Raw genomic sequence first — 17,069 nt, forward strand, 5'->3', positions numbered from 1 at the left:
AAGGGCTCTGGTCTTTCCAGGAGCCACTTTCTGGCTATTGGCCTTCACACTACCAGGCAGGTGAGGCAAAGGGCTCAACCATTTGCCCTCTGGCACAAAGCTTCTTTCTTTCTTACACTATTTAGGGACCATTATGGTCCTTGCCTGGTTAATTCAACAGTGGGATTCCCCATTAGATGTTAGCCCTTGCTGTATCCAGGATTTAGGAGCTCAGGCATCATGCAGCCTAAACCCTCACCAAACTTGCAATAACCCCTTTGTTCATGGCTCTGGCTCCATCTACCACAAGCATGTGGCCCCTCAACAGAAAAAATATTGCCTCTAAAGCAGTGTTTTTCAACCACTGTTCCTCGGCACACTAGTGTGCCGCGAGATGTTGCCTGGTGTGCCGTGGGAAAAATTGAAAAATCCGAAAGATTTTTTTAAAAAAATAATCAAATTTTCGCCCACTAGGCGGGTGCCGGACTGTGTCCTGGGTATGGGGGGGGGTTTGACCCCACCCTCGGCCAGCAGGGGCGCCGATTGGCGTTCCTCAGGGGGACACCCTCCACTTTTCTGATGTCCAGGCTGTGATTGGTTCAGACTCCAGCCTGGACCTATCACAGTAGGACATCATCTTCCGACTTCCTTCCCGCCCGAGCAGTGTGTGCAGCAGCGGAGAGAAGAAGACGTCACGACTTGAGTCACCAGGAGGACCGGAGAAGTTGTCATTTTATTTCTCTTCAGTCTCCACTGAATGCCTTGACTGGGTTAGGGACCCTCATAGCTCAGCATCAGTTGGTGGAAAGGACATGACTTTACAGGAGCAGGAGGAACTAACTGAACTGAGACAAAATCGTGGTTTCAAGCTAAGATTTGCTGATCTACCTTTGGACAGTTTTTGGTTGGATACTGCCAAGGAGTTCCCCCTTCTGGCAAACAAAGCTATTTTGACATTGCTCCCATTTTCCACTACATATCTGTGTGAGATGAGCTTTTCAAGCATGATTGCTATAAAAACCAAATACAGAGAGAGACTGAGAGCTGTTGACGAAGAGCTATGTGTGTGTCTTTCTTCGATTCCAGCCAGAATATCAGCTTTGTGTTCAGCCAAACAGGCCCAGGTTGCGCACTGAATAAAGTATTTTATAATTTTTCATATTTCTGTTTACTTACTATTTCATAATAAAGTAATTATAAAATACTTTCTTTGTGTTTATTTGATTCCTATTCAAGAGAATTACTTTATATATAGTCAATATAGGCAGAGAGTTAAATTTTGTAACATTTTCTAATGGTGGTGTGCCTCGTGATTTTTTTCATGAAACAAGTGTGCCTTTGCCCAAAAAAGGTTGAAAAACACTGCCCTAAAGTATCAGGTTTGCAGTATGGAGGGGCTCATGGATCTTTGCTATAACTTGAAGCCAAACTGACATCTATGGCACACACTACTTTTTATCAGTTAAGACGAGTGTCTCAAGTCACAATAGTAGATAGGTAGCCGTGTTGGTCTGCCATAGTCAAAATAAAAAATTCCTTCCAGTAGCACCTTAAAGACCAACTAAGTTAGTTCTTGGTATGAGCTTTCGTGTGCATGCACACTTCTTCAGATACACATTGAGTGTATCTGAAGAAGTGTGCATGCACACGAAAGCTCATACCAAGAACTAACTTAGTTGGTCTTTAAGGTGCTACTGGAAGGAATTTTTTATCAAGTCACAATGTTTAGAATAATGATTCGGAGCAGACTTTTCAGTACAGCAGCCCCAAGTCTGTGAAAGAGTGCTCCTGTTGAGATACTACAGGTGCTCACTATCTACTTTCTGGGGGGGGGGGGGACTAAGACATTTTTGGATGTAGCCATCCCAACCAATTCTCCCTGCTGCACTTTCTACAATGGAGACACATACAAAGAAATGTATGCTGCTTCTGTGCAACCCACCTTTAGAAGTTCTGTCACTCCTTTGGTAGCAACTGACATTCCAGCCATCTTCCCGTTGAGTTCCCTGCTTCTGATGTACTTAATGAGCAATCACTTATTAACATGGTGGTGATGCATAAACATTTTTCAGCAGAGGTAATTCACACATTTGGCCAAATGTCAAGTAATCTGATGATCAAGGGATGTATGTGTATGCGTGAACCTGTTCCAAGTATGGCGGTAGACGAAATTGAATTACTCTTTAGGAAATATTTCCTGCTACCTTAATGAAATTGATTTGTTACGATTATTGCATCATTCTTTAAGCAGCAGAATAAATAACTTACTTGGAGATGATGTAAAGGCAGAGAGACAGGTGCTGAAAGCAAGCAATTCCTCTTTCAATCTCACTCTCAACATGATTGTTAAGATTTGCAGTCAGGTGAAGAGAGAGCTATTCTTTTGCCAGAACAGTGCTCTATATTCCTTCCTGAGCTCCTAAGCCTACAGGGATCCTGACTCTCAGAAATGTGTTTGTTAACAAGTCAGTTGAAATTCTGTTGCCAACCAGCCAACTCTCTCTCTCTCTTCCTGACAGCTGTCATGGATAACATTTTCCTGCATGACCCCAGCAACAATACAGGTTTTATTTTCTCCCTTAAAAAAATAAATCACAGCTTGACATTATTGACCAGCTTGAGAGAGGGGCAGATCTTGAAAAAAGCAAGGATGGGTTCAGATCTTTATCAATGGCAGGTTGATCGTCTCCAACTGCTCTATCTGATAGAGGTAATTCAGCCAAAGGAAATATCCAGCCTTTGCGTTACTGATGAGGCATCAAGGAAGTGTGCAGTGGTGAAATTCTGTTTAATCCAGCGATCCCCAGCATATAGCCCATGGGCTAGATCCAACCTCTAGCCATTTTTATCCGGACCTGGCCACCTCTACCAAATTTTAACCATGGTACAATGGTTGCCCACCCCCGTGTCAATGAAAAAAGAAATCTCTTTAAATAACAATAAGGAGAGATGTTCAAATCCAACACACACACACACACACACACACACACACACACACACACACTTACTTCCAGATGGCACTAAACTCATGATGTCTTGAGCATGCAGTACAGCAAAGTTATATACAATCGGCCCTCACCTCTCACAAGGATTTTGCTTTCTGTTCTGTAGGTGAATTATGCACTGGATTTCACTCTATACCGGCTGGTCTGCAACTCTTTGCACCAACTGGAGGGTGTCTTATGTGCCTTGCTGGCAAAACAGGAATTTCAAAATTCTGCAGAAATTTCTAGTGTCAGCTGAGAAAAGCTTGTAGGTATATTGGCGATTATAGCCGTGTGGTTCTTTGTTTTCACTTTATTTATTGTTTATTTATACAAATATTTATATACTGCTGTATCATTAAAAATATATTACAGCAGTTTTTAACAGTATAAAAATGTAAAGCTTATCACTTTACAAGTTAAAAACAAAAGCAAAAATAAATTAAAAATAAACATCAATAGACAATTGTGGTGAATGCACTCTTAACTGTTTGCATAGGTCTGTCCCAAAAGTTTTCAGCATGTGTTTAAAAGTTGGCACAGAATATGCCCGGCTGAATCTCTATTGGCAGGATGTTGCATAGGCCTGGGCCGATGGCTCTGAAGGCTTGGTTTCTTGTTGATATCAAATGAGCCTCACCAACTCAGGAAATGACCAAAGATGCTCGTGCAGATGATCTTAGTGATCAAGCTGGATTATAAAGGGTTAAGGCAATCCCTGAGATATATCCTGGACCCAAGTTATTCTGGGCTTTGTAAATCAATACAATAAACTTAAACCTGGATCAGTAGCAGCAAGGATGACTGGAAAACATGGCGGCCAATGTGACTACCTGCTAACATGACCTGTTGTTAAAGGCAAAGAAGAAGCAACAGCCCATAGAACAGGTGTGGGCAACCTTTGGTTCTTCAGGTGTTGCTGAATTATAGCTCCCAACATCCTTGGCCAATGGGCATTCTGGTTAGGGCTGACTGGAGTAGCACTTCAGCAGCATCTGGAGGGACAAAAGTTCCCCACACCTACAGTAAAACATTAATGGAAGCTGACTGCATTGTACTGATATCAAGACAAGACTGCATATTGAATGACCTTACAAAACATTTTCACAAAATGAAACGTCTGTCCTTTTTAGCAAGCATTTTGTTTTTGTTTTTTATAGTTGTACATACAGGTGGCATTCTGTTTCCAGGATAGCTGTCAGGTTTTTTGGTTGTTTGTTTTGCTTGGAAAGGAGCTCCTCCACCTTTTTGCCAAAGGCAAAGTAATACAAAAAAGTCTTTGATGTGTAATTTCAAAAATAATCTTGAAGATTTCAAGAACTTTAGGATTTTCAAATGCTGCCATTCACTCGTTTTTATATAAAAATAGTACATTTTAACAAGAATACAAGTATTAAAGGTGCATTGCAAACTTGAAACTCAGAATTGTAACCAATAATTTTCCGTAAAAATTTCAACTAATCTCAGACATACTCAGAGCAGAACCACTTAAGTCCACTGATTTAAATGGGTCTGTTCTACATATGGCTAATGTTGGATATCCTCCAGTTAAGTTTCAGAACTGGAGCCTGTACTGGATTAAAATAAATAAATAAATAAATAAATAATGAGAGAAAAAGTAGTTTGATATAATTGACCCAAATCAGAACCACATTTTCTGAATTTTATAGCTGCTCATCCTTAGTATCTATAATGCCATACAAAGAATCAGACACAATGAACTGTGTAGTGGGATAGATTTAAAATATTTCACAATTATAGAAAAGTGAAATTAGTCTGTTTTTAAGGCTTATCAATGGAAATTTCTTAAACACTGTAGCTATAATTTTAGATGTAAGACTAAGTATAGTTGTACTATACAGCTCCTAAATTGTGTCTAGCTTAATCAAGTCATAAATGTCTGCAAATTAAAAAAATAAATACATTGCACTATACAACCCTGAGATTCGTGAAATTCTTATAAACATTTCTTTAATTAACCTTTTTTTATATACCTAGTAAATAGTAATTGCATTGAGATCAACAGCAGCTTTAATTCTAACATTGTTTCTTTTACACAAAAAATATTAAGTGACAAGTGCAAATTACAAAAAGAACCCAAGAGAAATGTAATTTTCCAACTAACAGTAGCACACTAATGTTGGCTCCATCATTTTTAGGGCTTCTTTAATGTGAAAGAACTACTCTAAGAGAAGACACCTTCACTGATCCAGTGACTGTTAAGTAATCTTTGGCAATATGGTGGTCTTGATCCACACATATCCCTTACCCCCCCCCCCACTGCTACCCCAAGGAGAAGGTGACGAGGCCACAGGCAGACAAGATGGTGATGATGCGTCTTTCCCCGTTTTGCATCCTTCTCATTTGTGCTTGCTTCTTTCTGCTTGCTTCCCCGTGTCTCACAGTGGGGGAAAGCAAGGGCAGGAGAGAGAACAGTAGCAGAAGGGAGAGAAGGTAAGCATCTGCTCACCATTCCTCCTTTCTCTTCAGGGTGCCAGACTGTAACTTTAGGGAACCTGAGTCAGCCCAACCAGCACTAGGTTTCAACCCAATTAGCACTAGTTGTTTAGGCGGTACTTTGGCTTGTCATCCAACCAGAAAGTCTAACTCAAGAAATAGAAGCAAACAACTTACTTGAATGCTCAAGTATGCTCATGTGTTGTATTTTCTGGGCCCACAAACTGTTCTACTTCATTCTGCACACAGAATGCTCAGGATTTTTGAGACTCAACCAAGGAAAGATCATTGGAAACATAGAATTCCTGGAGTTCTTCCTGCTCATATTTTATGCAAGGTCTTTCTAAGTGGGTCCCAGGTTCCAGGGCATTCTGACCAACAATCTTTAGGTTCACAAACTTGATTTTCCACGTATTCTCCCTAAAGGGGCATCGGATGAGTCCAAAGATTTGTTCAAAGATGCCCAAGCAAGAAGTATTTCTATGAACTGTGCCTGCTACTGCCACCACAACTAACCCATGTCGTGAAACTGTCCACTTCAGTCCACCAGCGTCCAAGTTCGGGTTCAGGAAGAGGTATTCTTCTTTCACCAATGACAGTAAACGAAGGCTAACCAATTCTGCACCCAAGTACTCTTCCATGTTTTGTTCTGAAGTGTTATAGCAAAACTTTAGGATTACATCATCCCAAAAATGTTGTGGTCCCCATTCATCATGTGGTTCTCCAACCAACGGGTTCTGAGAGTTCAAAATTCCAAAGAACCACTGGCAAAACTCCTCTCCCAGGCTGTGGCAGTCTTTGCTGTGATCTTGCTTGTCTCCTCCTTCCTTCCCTCCCTCTTCAGGTTTCTGAAAAACAAAGTAGGGACTTTTACTTTTAGGCAGTAACAAAATGTACTGATTCCTTTCCACGTGGTACTGTTCAGAAAAGCTGAAATGGACCCTACGACTACAACTAACATGGAATGCAACAATTAATGCAGCCATGATTTCTGCTTTGAAAATGTTCAGAACTATGCATACCAAATGAAGGGGCTGTCTAAAGATGTGTGGAATAGACAGCTTACTTGGATCCACTTTATTAGGCAGAAAAAACCTCCGTAGATTTCTGTTTTGTGGAAACAGGAACCATTCATTAGTCATGGGTTCTATGAAATGCTGAAGTGGATTTCACACAATAGGACTTCTACTTCCTCTCCTCCCCCATGTTCAAGGCAGCAAAAGAAGTAGGGGGAAATCAGATGTACACATTGTACTCTCCAAACTGAGTGAATGAGCAGGAAAATGGCAAATGCAAATCAATATAAACAAGTGAAAACGGATGCATCTTAATTTCACATATACACTCATGGGGCCTGAACTGGCAGTGACTACCCTGGAACAAAACCTGGGAGTAGTTCTGGGTAGTTCAATGAAGATGCTGACCCAGTGTGCGGCAGCTGTGAGAAAGGCAAATTCTTATCAAACTCCATGCTAAGGATCATTAGGAAGGAACTGAAAATAAAACTGCTGATATAATAATGCCATGATGCAAATCTATGGCATGAGTGCATTTGGAATACTGTTTATGGTTCTGGTTGCCTCAACTCAAAAATGTGTAGGAGCTTGCAGAGAATGAAAGGGGTTTGACTCAAACATCTGGATGGTCACAGGTTCCCTATCTCAGTTGTGCTGAATATGGCTTCCAAAATAGGCCTACTTTCTGTAGGAATCACTCACAGAAGCCTCTCTCATTTAGACACCTGTTATTCTACTATCTTCAAAGCATGTGAGGAACAGACAGGAAGGTCCGATGCTTATGTTGCACAAAAACGCTGTCACATGACACACTTCTAACAGAAAGAATATGCCCCCTGCTCCTCCACAGAAAAAAAATGTGAACAACTTATTAAAGCGTGAACAAGCAACTAATTTCCAAAAAGAATGTTTTGAATTTATAAAACATGTACAATAAACCTCACCTGTACATCAGGCTTAGTATAGATTTCTTCTGAGCCATTATCTTTTAGCTGTTCACACCAGTACTCCTTTGCACGATCAACAAGTTGGTGCTTTTCAGAAGAAGGCGGCACTATGACTCCTTTTGCTGCCAAATACTTGAAGATTACCTCTCGAAATACCTTCTTTCTCTTCAGCAGCTCTTCAGCACTTTGACTGTACAATACGATGGCATTTATGGCTTCTGAAAATAAAATCAGAAACAGGGGTGTTCCTTGAATCCAATTATCATTCTGCAAAAGAAAGGTGGAACTTGAGTGTTGGTCTTAATCACTTGAGAACCGTTAAAAGGTCCTTTTGAGCTATTATGTCTCTCAAAAACACCAAATTTTGCCACTGGTGTTCCTTCCCTCATACCCTTCTCCCAAGCCAAAGAAACTTTACTCTGATGGGTAAAAGGCAGCAAGGTTCTTGCTGAAGACAGAGGCCTAAATATTGTTGAGCCTGTCTTCATTGGCAACTGCTATTCAGAACATATTTTTCCACACAGGTTCATGGTCCAATGTAATTAAGTCACATGTTGGTTGGCAAGAAAACAAGTTCCATGTGCCATAGGAAGCTAGTTGCCTTATATTGGGTCAGATCATTCCTCCATCTTGCTCAGTATTATTTACACTGACTAGCAGCAGATCTCCAGGGTTTCAGACTGGGTCTTTCCCTATCCCACCTGGAGACGCTGGGGCCTGAACCTGGGATCATCTGCATGCAAAGCAGCTGCTCTGCTACATAGCGACAACCCTTCAGCTTGCCATTGACAGCCAATAAGAGATCCATTGGAAATGCATGTTTCAATCAAGAATTATTCACCAATCAAAACAGAATAATCCTTATGGTAATTAAGTCTGCCTAAAGATGTTCAACTACAAGGATCAATATATGCAACAAGCTATTTCCCCCCATATTTACTAGGAATATGCATCAGCTCTCTGTATACCTCAAATAATGATGCATATTGGGGTGATTCAGGAAGACTTTGATGTTTCCAACTTGGATTGCCTGCTTAACAAAGTGTATCAAGGGCAAACAGGGAATCACCAAACTTGTAAGTCTGTTGCCTGTGTTTTTCCATAAAATTAAACACACATCCCTCACTTTTCTTTTGAGATACAAATCCAAGCTGAGTGGGGAAATGCCCAGAATTTAAAAGGGTGTGTATGCGCAAAGGAGAGGGGAAGGGAGGTGGAATAATATTTCATTTTGACTGACAGGACTAGCATTTAATCACAGTAGATAATTTTCTCAGTGTGCTCCAGGCATGTCCAAAGTCCATTTCGGGGGCCTAATCCAGCCCACCGGTCGATTTAATCCAGCCCCCCCCCCCATGGCAGTATATGTTCTGGGGTAAAATCTTTTTTTAAAAACTCATCAATTTCAATCCTGAACAAAGTTCAACCATTGTAGGGTAAACTTGTAAAAAAAGCTTTGGTTGGCCCTCATGCATGTTCACTTCATCAAATCCCGCCCACTCTGAAAAAAGTTTGGACACCCCTGGTGTACTCCAATCACAGTGATTTGAGAGAGGAATGGTTTTCTTTACTTAGGTCATCATTCTGGATGTGAAAGCAGGGCATAAGCGATGGAGTTAGACTTATTTCCCAACCACTCTTTTCCTAACTATAAAAAATCAAAGTGTTCTCTCTTATTTCACAGAGTGTACTTCTAGGAAGGAGGTGGTGGAGGGGTGAGAAAAAATGTCTTTGCCAGTATAACAAAGATAATATAAATCACCTAGCAGGAAAGCTCTCCTTCTCCCAAAGTCATTGGGTCACCAAAAAACTAGAGAAGGAAATGAGTGGATCCAAAACAGTTTTGAGTTGCTTCCAAATGCTACAAATATAAGGTGCAACTTGTGCTCACAGCAAACCTCTAGTATTTACTTCAAATATTTAATTTATTTAAAGTCTTATAACTTTATTTAGTTTGGCTTCTTAATTTTTAAATTGAATCAGAGCACCTTCCAAAGGCTATATTTTAAGTACTAAAAAGCCAGCTATGTACTCCCCAAATACCTTCTCAGATAAGCACATAAATGTTCTTATTTTAATTCCCACCTCCCACTTGGAGTTATAACTTTACTTCACTGTGTTCCAAAGCAGAGTAGCCCTTCCCCTAGGCACTGATGGAAGATGGGAAGAGATGAAAGTTGGACAATCTAGCCAAATGCTCAGTATAGTAGAATACTGACAAGTTTGTGTAGGATTTCTTTTTCCCCAGAAACATAACACATCCCACAATTAAAACACAACATAGGATTCTAGTGTTCTACAAGCATTCTAGTTTATAGGCAGAACAAAGTGCTAAACTTAAATGAGCACCTTCATTGGTATAATCTTTCTGTAGGTTCAGTTCTTTATTATAAATTATTGCTGCAATCACATGTATTTGATCACTGCTGAGTAAGCAAAGAATCCAGTGTTGTGGAAGCTAGCTTCTGTTCACACAATGGGACTTCACTTTCTTCTGCTTCCCTACCATAGTCCTGCAACTGCCCTCAAAATTGGTCTTCAGAGGGCCTAACCCGCCAGAGCAATTTAAAAGAACATTCAGGAAGCTTAAAAAAATTAAGTTCTGTTACATAAGCAGAAGTCCACTGGATACAACACTAAGAATTACAGAGGTTTTAAATGCTCCCGGGTAAGAGTGAGTCTTAGAACCATTTCTTCACCAGCTAAAAAAATCATCACTAGATCACTGTATTTTAAATTATGTATGCACACACAGCTGCAATTCCTTTTTATAGTTCTGTGACTGCACAGGCACATGGTATGGTATTAGTTGGGGCATTTGTGTTATGTGGTAGATGTGCAGCTGTATGAAAATATTGGTTATGTAACAATAGGCAGCAACACAAAGAAGCCCCTACGCCAAGAATCCACATACATACAAACTAAATTCAGACAGGGACGGGAGAGGCAAGGGCAGATCAGTTGAACACACTTTCTTTTAGTTGCAAACAATGGGTTGTATCCTACCAATTCTTACTCAGGGTTGACCCACTGAAATTAATGTCCATTGACTTCAATGGATCTCCTGTGAGTAGGACTAGTGTTCAATACCACTTGAGGATTGGAGAGGCAGAGCTGCCACTGTCCTGGCGGTCAGAAGAGAGCCAAGCAGAATGGAAGCTGCCTCTTGACACACGACACTGAGTCACTAATGCCTCCTTCTCAATGGCAAGAACAGGCTTTGAAAACTTTAGAAGCTCCCCTAATTTTTTTCAGTGTCCCACCTGTGGGGCTGCAGAAGCCATGACCACTACTAACTCCACACAGTAACCACATACTTCAACTTCTATCTACCTACAAGTAAGCATTACCTTTTATCATATGACACTACTACTCATGCAGCTGTATGAAATCATCAGCCAAGTAACAATAGGAAACAACACAAAGCGATTTTCTCATAATGGCTCCCTTATATCTGGACACCGTTAAAATAATAGTAAAAGACCCAAACTGCAAGCTATTTTTAAAGGTATATTAGCAATATAAAGTACTTCTTTATTTTGGTCTCATCAAAGAAACATGAATTTAATATGCCAGTATCATATTTAATTGGCAAGTAGTCTTTAACAAACATACGCTGTCAGAAGATCATAAAAATCCCTATTTTACAAAATAAAGCAAAAAATTATAGCTAACATGACAGCATGCATTTTTGTCTGGACATATTTTCTGGTCAAACAAATTTATTTCTAACACCCACTAAATGTTAGTGAAAAAGGCTCCTGGAATGGCTTACAAATATAAACCTCTTCAATCAGATCTGGAAGCCGGACGGGTGACAAACTCTGGGCCAAGAGAGCAGACAGGGCTGTTCCTGGCAGCTAGAATCTTCAGATGGATTTGTTAAGGATTAAAAAAGAATACGTTAATGAAGTTTAAGGACTCCCCCTTCCAAATACATTCTTTTGCAACTGTGCCCCCTTAAAACAGTGCACAACGACAACACAGCTCCTAAAGTCCAAAGACTTGCTAAGTGAACTCTGCCTGCTGTTTTCTCTGCAGTTCTATGAGCCAAAGAGTTAAGTCACACTTGGAGCAGATTATCAGTTTTGTTCCTACAACCCGAAGACCTACTGTGGCAAAACAGCATACAAATATCTGCACTTGTTTTCAAATCGCTGGCGGGGTGTTTTTTTAAAAAACAAAGTTAGGAGGATGTGTGTGGAGAGAAATGAAGTAGCTTAAAAACAAACTCCAAAATACTAACCCGATCGTTCATTATTGTCCTCCTCCTCCCCCCCCCCCCCGTCTCTTAGAAATACCAAAATTATGCAGTATTATTGTTTTTCCATTCGGTTCGAACATTTCCCCTCGAGGCTCTCTATAGGCGCTTATGTTCGAAAAAGCGATTCTTGTTCTTGTTTGTTTACTTAAACCCCGCCTTTTCCCCTGACAGGGTCTCCGCCCCGCTTTCGCCCATCTCTGGCCAGAGTCTCTGCATTTGCTAAGCTAAAAGACGAGAGTCCGCTCCGGAGTGAGACCCACAAGGCTCCACTTCTACTCCCACCCTCACTCCTTAATTCCGAAGGCCCCTTCCGCGTACTTCCCCTCACCCCCCCCCCCCAAATACCTCGGCGGTCTTCCGGCTGCACGAGGCGGTTAGTCACCGTGTCCGTCAGCGACAGCAGGTCGTCCGTGTGGAGAAGATCCAGGAGCTCCCGGCAGCCGTCCCGCTCGCGCTCAGTCAACCCCGCCCAGGCCGAAGCCATGGTGGTGGTGGCGGCCGGCGGCGGCGTCGCCTCTTGGTAGCGCGAGGTGAGGAGCGCAGGCAGAGGCCTCCCCCCCCCCCCGAAGCCGCCAGTGCCCCGCCACAGGAAACCTTGGCAACCGACAGGCTCAAGGGACAACTTGCTTCCGCCGCTCGGGTGTTGCTGCGAACAGCCTCCCGCCCCGCCCCCGCGACGCGAGCGCGGCCTGAACGGGTTCGGCTTGGAACGCGGAGGGGGCTGCATTGGTTCCGTTGTCTTCTGAGGCCTCATCTAATAAGGAGGATCTCCCCAAGCATACCTCTTAGCCAAGTTTTGGCCGTTGGAAGAAAGTGGCTGCCGCCTGTCTGCTGTGATATTCAAGGAAAGGGCGCTGAGGAAAAAGGCTGCTCTCTAGGCCCAGTGCCTAGTGGGGGCAGCGAAACACATAATAGTAGTAATAATAGTAATAATAATAATTTCCCCAACCACTCTAGGCGGCTCCCAACGGAATATTAAAAACATCAAACGTAAAAAAACTTATCTAAACATAAAATCCTCCAAAACAACTCAATATGTGGCAGCATTTAGGGTTCCAGCCATGCCTTTTTCTAGGATCCTTCATTAATCCCCTCCCCCCCGTTACTTGCTGAGGCTTCACTGGGTTTTTTGGGGGGTGGGGTGGGGGGAGTTTTCCCAAGAGTATCCTGTACTTCTTAAAAGGTTGGGCTCCTCCAAAACTACGAAAACCTCTCCCTCTTGGGCCTAGATGGTGCCACTTCGGTAGTACAATGCGGGGGTTGCCAGGCTTCTGGATTGCTGGATCTACTTTACTAGAACCCCAAAATCTCCCACCCAGAGCAAGGTGGAAAATGCAGATAACAATCATAATAGAATGTATCTGAGGCACTTGTCTTTACTTGAACTGAAATCGCACTAAAGTCCACACACTGTTAACCGTCTTCATTTTAGCATTGTTAAATATTTGGGAGTCAGAAACCTTAGCTGATCTGCAAAGATATTGGTAGTGGCAGAAAAGCAGCCATCACAAACATGGGTGGCTCTGTGGGTAAATATTTAAATAGGAATTGTAGAATATAAAAAGGTTAACTATTTGCATGCCCTGTCACTTTAATATTTCCCCATGCTTTTGAGTCTATTGCCAAGGGAGTTTTCAAACCTGGCCAAACCCTGATCAACTAAGAAAAGCCAGCTTAACTCTGCAATGTTTCAACCTTGTCACTGTGTTCCATTGCCACTTGGCATATTAGACTATATTTACTTTAGCAATATCATTTGCTTGATGGCCTTGATCATTTGCTTTGTATGGCTGCTATACAAAATGCAATGTTGTGTAGTCTAGAAGTTGTAAAGCAATGATGTATCTACTTGTCAAATATTTCCTAGGTAGAATCCCAGACACCATAAAAATCATCTTTAATAACAGACAATATTTTATTGAACAGTTCTATTTACAATACAAAAAGTTTAAAATGGAAACACTACTGTTGATTTATTGCAGTTTGATGGCTCAGTTTTAATTTGTATTCATATAAAATGCAAAATAAAATAATTTAACATTCAAGAAGGAAGCACAAATTTCCTTTCTTGGTGAATCTGTAATAGCTTTTACAAAGTAAGAGTCTCAAAATGCACACACTGCATTTAATCAAAGTGTTATACAGTACAAAATAAATAAAAAAACACCCCTTTTAAGTGTTTCATCTTACCCCTTGGTGTTAAACAAAGAGTATCGCCGAACCTTCTTGTTATACATGATCCGAACTATACAATTTATAGATGTTTAACGAATATGGCTAAATAACCAAAGTACCAGTGACCTTTCCCACAGATATCCTATTTCCAACTTTTTCTAGAAAACTGGTTGTAGAGGAAGGTTACCCAGAAAATAATACAATTAGATTTTTACATATCCTTTAAAATGAACCAAATTTATATAGTAACAAACCTGTGAACATCCTTTTTAGGTGTCTTTCAAATCCTAAAGAAACTGATCTGGAAAACACAGCCAACAGTTGGGTAGTTTAGGACCCTTTTAGGCACTAAGGGTTATTCTAAAAAATAAAGAACAACTGATAATCAGATATGTAACTGAGGGTCAGAATAAACAGAAATGCTTGAAAATAATAGTGTTTTCCCATATGATAGCATAGTTAGATACTGGGCATTCAATTAGAAAACATGCTCAGCCATGAAATCTGTATTTGTCACCCTAATTGGGGCAAGCGGAGATTGCCAATATTGCCACCAGCTGGTGAAACATAGAACACACAGCACTGTGTTGTTTTCTAGCCTTTAAATCTTAAGACAAGAAGATAGTCATGAGTTGAGTAACACTTCCATGGCTGTGGGCATTCCTTTTCTCTGGACATTAGGGTAAGGAAGAGTTGGAAAGGGACTAACACCTGTCACAGCACATTCCTCTGGGTAAACCCTTCACAACAACTATCTATTGTGCTGTCCCTTTTGGAGGTGGGGGGCATAAACAGCTGGAGAAATACAGTCCTGCGGACAGACAGACAGATGGAACACCATCCATTAATAATTGTTCAATGGTTTTTCTTATTTCAGTTACTTAGAATGTAGACTACCCATATATAACAGCTTTAAGCACACGAAGTTCAAATATTTGCCCCTAGGTATTTGCATCTCAATAACTACATCACTGTGTTATCTGAATTAGCAAATCTCCACTATCCAACAAACCTTGGGCCAAAAATCTGAAACAAGGAAGACTGAACAGGATCACGGGGGGGGGGGGTCCTCGCCCTATGGTCCCAGCAGCTTCAGTCTTTGTACATCTAAAGCTGCTTCTATATTAACAAGAAAAGGGATCCCAATTATTTCCCAGAACAATCAAGAAGTTACACCAGGGGCATGCAGGTGGTTGGTTGGTTGAAGTTTCCCATTCCTTGTAATGAGTTTAACTGTGGCAGCCTACAAACAGCCAAAACCTAAGATTGGGTTTTGTAACCTGAGCCCTTAATCAGAAAGTTATCCTGAGCTCTCTTGCTCTCTCAGCATTTTGCAGTTAGTGGGTTTGCTAGATTCTGGCCACTGTTTACGGTAAACTTATTTTTTAAAAGCCACACAGATTGGGTTTGCAATCTTGATTTTTAAGCATTCCTGTTTTTAAAGGTAAAGGTAAAGGTACCCCTGCCCGTATGGGCCAGTCTTGACAGCCTCTAGGGTTGTGCGCCATCTCACTCAAGAGGCCGGGGGCCAGCGCTGTCCGGAGACACTTCCGGGTCACGCGGCCAGTGTGACATCGCTGCTCTGGCGAGCCAGAGCCGCACACGGAACGCCGTTTACCTTCCCACTAGTAAGCGGTCCCTATTTATCTACTTGCACCCGGGGGTGCTTTCGAACTGCTAGGTTGGCAGGCGCTGGGACCGAACAACGGGAGCGCACCCCGCCACGGGGATTCGAACCGCCGACCTTTCGATCGGCAAGCCCTAGGCGCTGAGGCTTTTACCCACAGCACCACCCGCGTCCGATTCCTCTTTTAAGGTGCCTGAAATCCCAAATATTCAGATACCTGCCAGCAGACCCATCCTTTTTGCAATACAATGGCATGCTGTCCTAGTACAGTACTAAAACATATCCAAAGCATTTGTGTGGTGGCATAGCAAAGAGATCAGATAATAACTGAAAAGTACTGGTATATTCATTTAAAAAATTTCTTTAAAAAATGGTTTGATACAACAGGCAAAGTAAACTGAAAAGTAAACATTTAAGAGAAGGGTAGTTTTTCTTTTTTACAAAATGTTTCCTACAGCTATTTTGACTGATTTTCTACATTTTAGAAAATAATTCATCAACTTCAAAAAGGAAATCATTCCTGAAGAAGCCAAATTTTGAATACCCAATATATGGTGATATACAGAAAATAAACACAATTTCAAACTAAAGAGGTGTCCAAGATTGTTGTCCATATCCAAAAAACAAAACAGCAGAGCAGATAAAGTATCACAGCTACAATATCCATATAAACTGGAGAGGGAAAGCACTGCAAAACCCAGTTGTCTTTTAAAGCAACTTGATTATATAGTGCATAATAATTTTATTTTATTTTAAGATACTCAGTGTGATGCCACTGAAGCAGGTTTTTGAACAGCACTAATACTCTTCCATTCAAATATAGCAATGTAACTAGAAATAAATAAAAAAGCCAATACACACAACTCCAGGACTACCTGAATATGAAAACTATTGAAAACAAAGTGTTATGGCCACTAGTCATGATGGCTATATACCACGTCCAGAATCAAAGGCAACATGCTTCTGAATTACCAGCTGTTGAAAAACAGCCTCTTGTGGAGTCTTGCTATGTTCCTTGGTCATTATCTTCATTTTGACAGAAATCCACTGAATTAAATGCCATTTATGAGAATTTCCACTTTTAATATTCCAATGACAGGAAAAAATATTTACTAATCTAGTAATGGTATCAAGCAGATTCCAGCTAAATCAGTTAAATTCCAAAATTTGTTAATGACTCCCATTTAATGTAAACTACTAAACACTTACGGGTGCCAGGGTACACAGAAATAATAAAAAAATTTGTTATATTGGATCTCAAGTGGTAAAAAGCAGAGAACCCAGGTATGGCATTTGTGTAATGTGCTATGAGAGTTATTTCCATGCAAAGTAATATTTTATAATTTATACATAACAGAAATCTGCTATTATAATCTGGATTATATTGGGATTGAATTTTGCTATTTTAGTATAGTCTAGAGCAGCTTTGACAGTGGGCAGAATACAAACTAGGCCTTCTGCAAAACGGTTCCTTCAAAGACTTCTGATCCATTGTTCCCACTGGCAGAAGGAAAAGTAGGCAAGTGCTGCCAAGTTCAAGGTGTTGGTATTGACATACAAGTCCCTATACAGCTCAGGACCAGGTTACTTAAGAAACTGCCTTATTTTACATACAGCCAG

General features: G+C 41.0%; 1 protein-coding gene across 1 annotated transcript; it reads right to left on the reverse strand.

Moving 5' to 3' along the window:
• Window positions 1-5,597: 5,597 nt before the first annotated feature.
• LOC310704749 (uncharacterized protein C3orf38 homolog) lies at window positions 5,598-12,328 on the reverse strand. The gene is made up of 3 exons (XM_083498703.1): window positions 11,993-12,328; window positions 7,381-7,601; window positions 5,598-6,268 (listed from the first exon to the last, which is right to left on the reverse strand). The coding sequence occupies exons 1-3, from the start codon at window positions 12,129-12,131 to the stop codon at window positions 5,675-5,677; spliced, it is 954 nt and encodes a 317-aa protein (XP_083354829.1). The 5' UTR covers window positions 12,132-12,328; the 3' UTR covers window positions 5,598-5,674.
• Between the last annotated feature and the right edge of the window lie 4,741 nt (window positions 12,329-17,069).

The sequence above is a fragment of the Podarcis liolepis genome, assembly GCF_965112155.1.
Source record: "Podarcis liolepis genome assembly, chromosome: 4".
NCBI classification, from domain to species: Eukaryota; Metazoa; Chordata; class Lepidosauria; order Squamata; family Lacertidae; genus Podarcis; species Podarcis liolepis.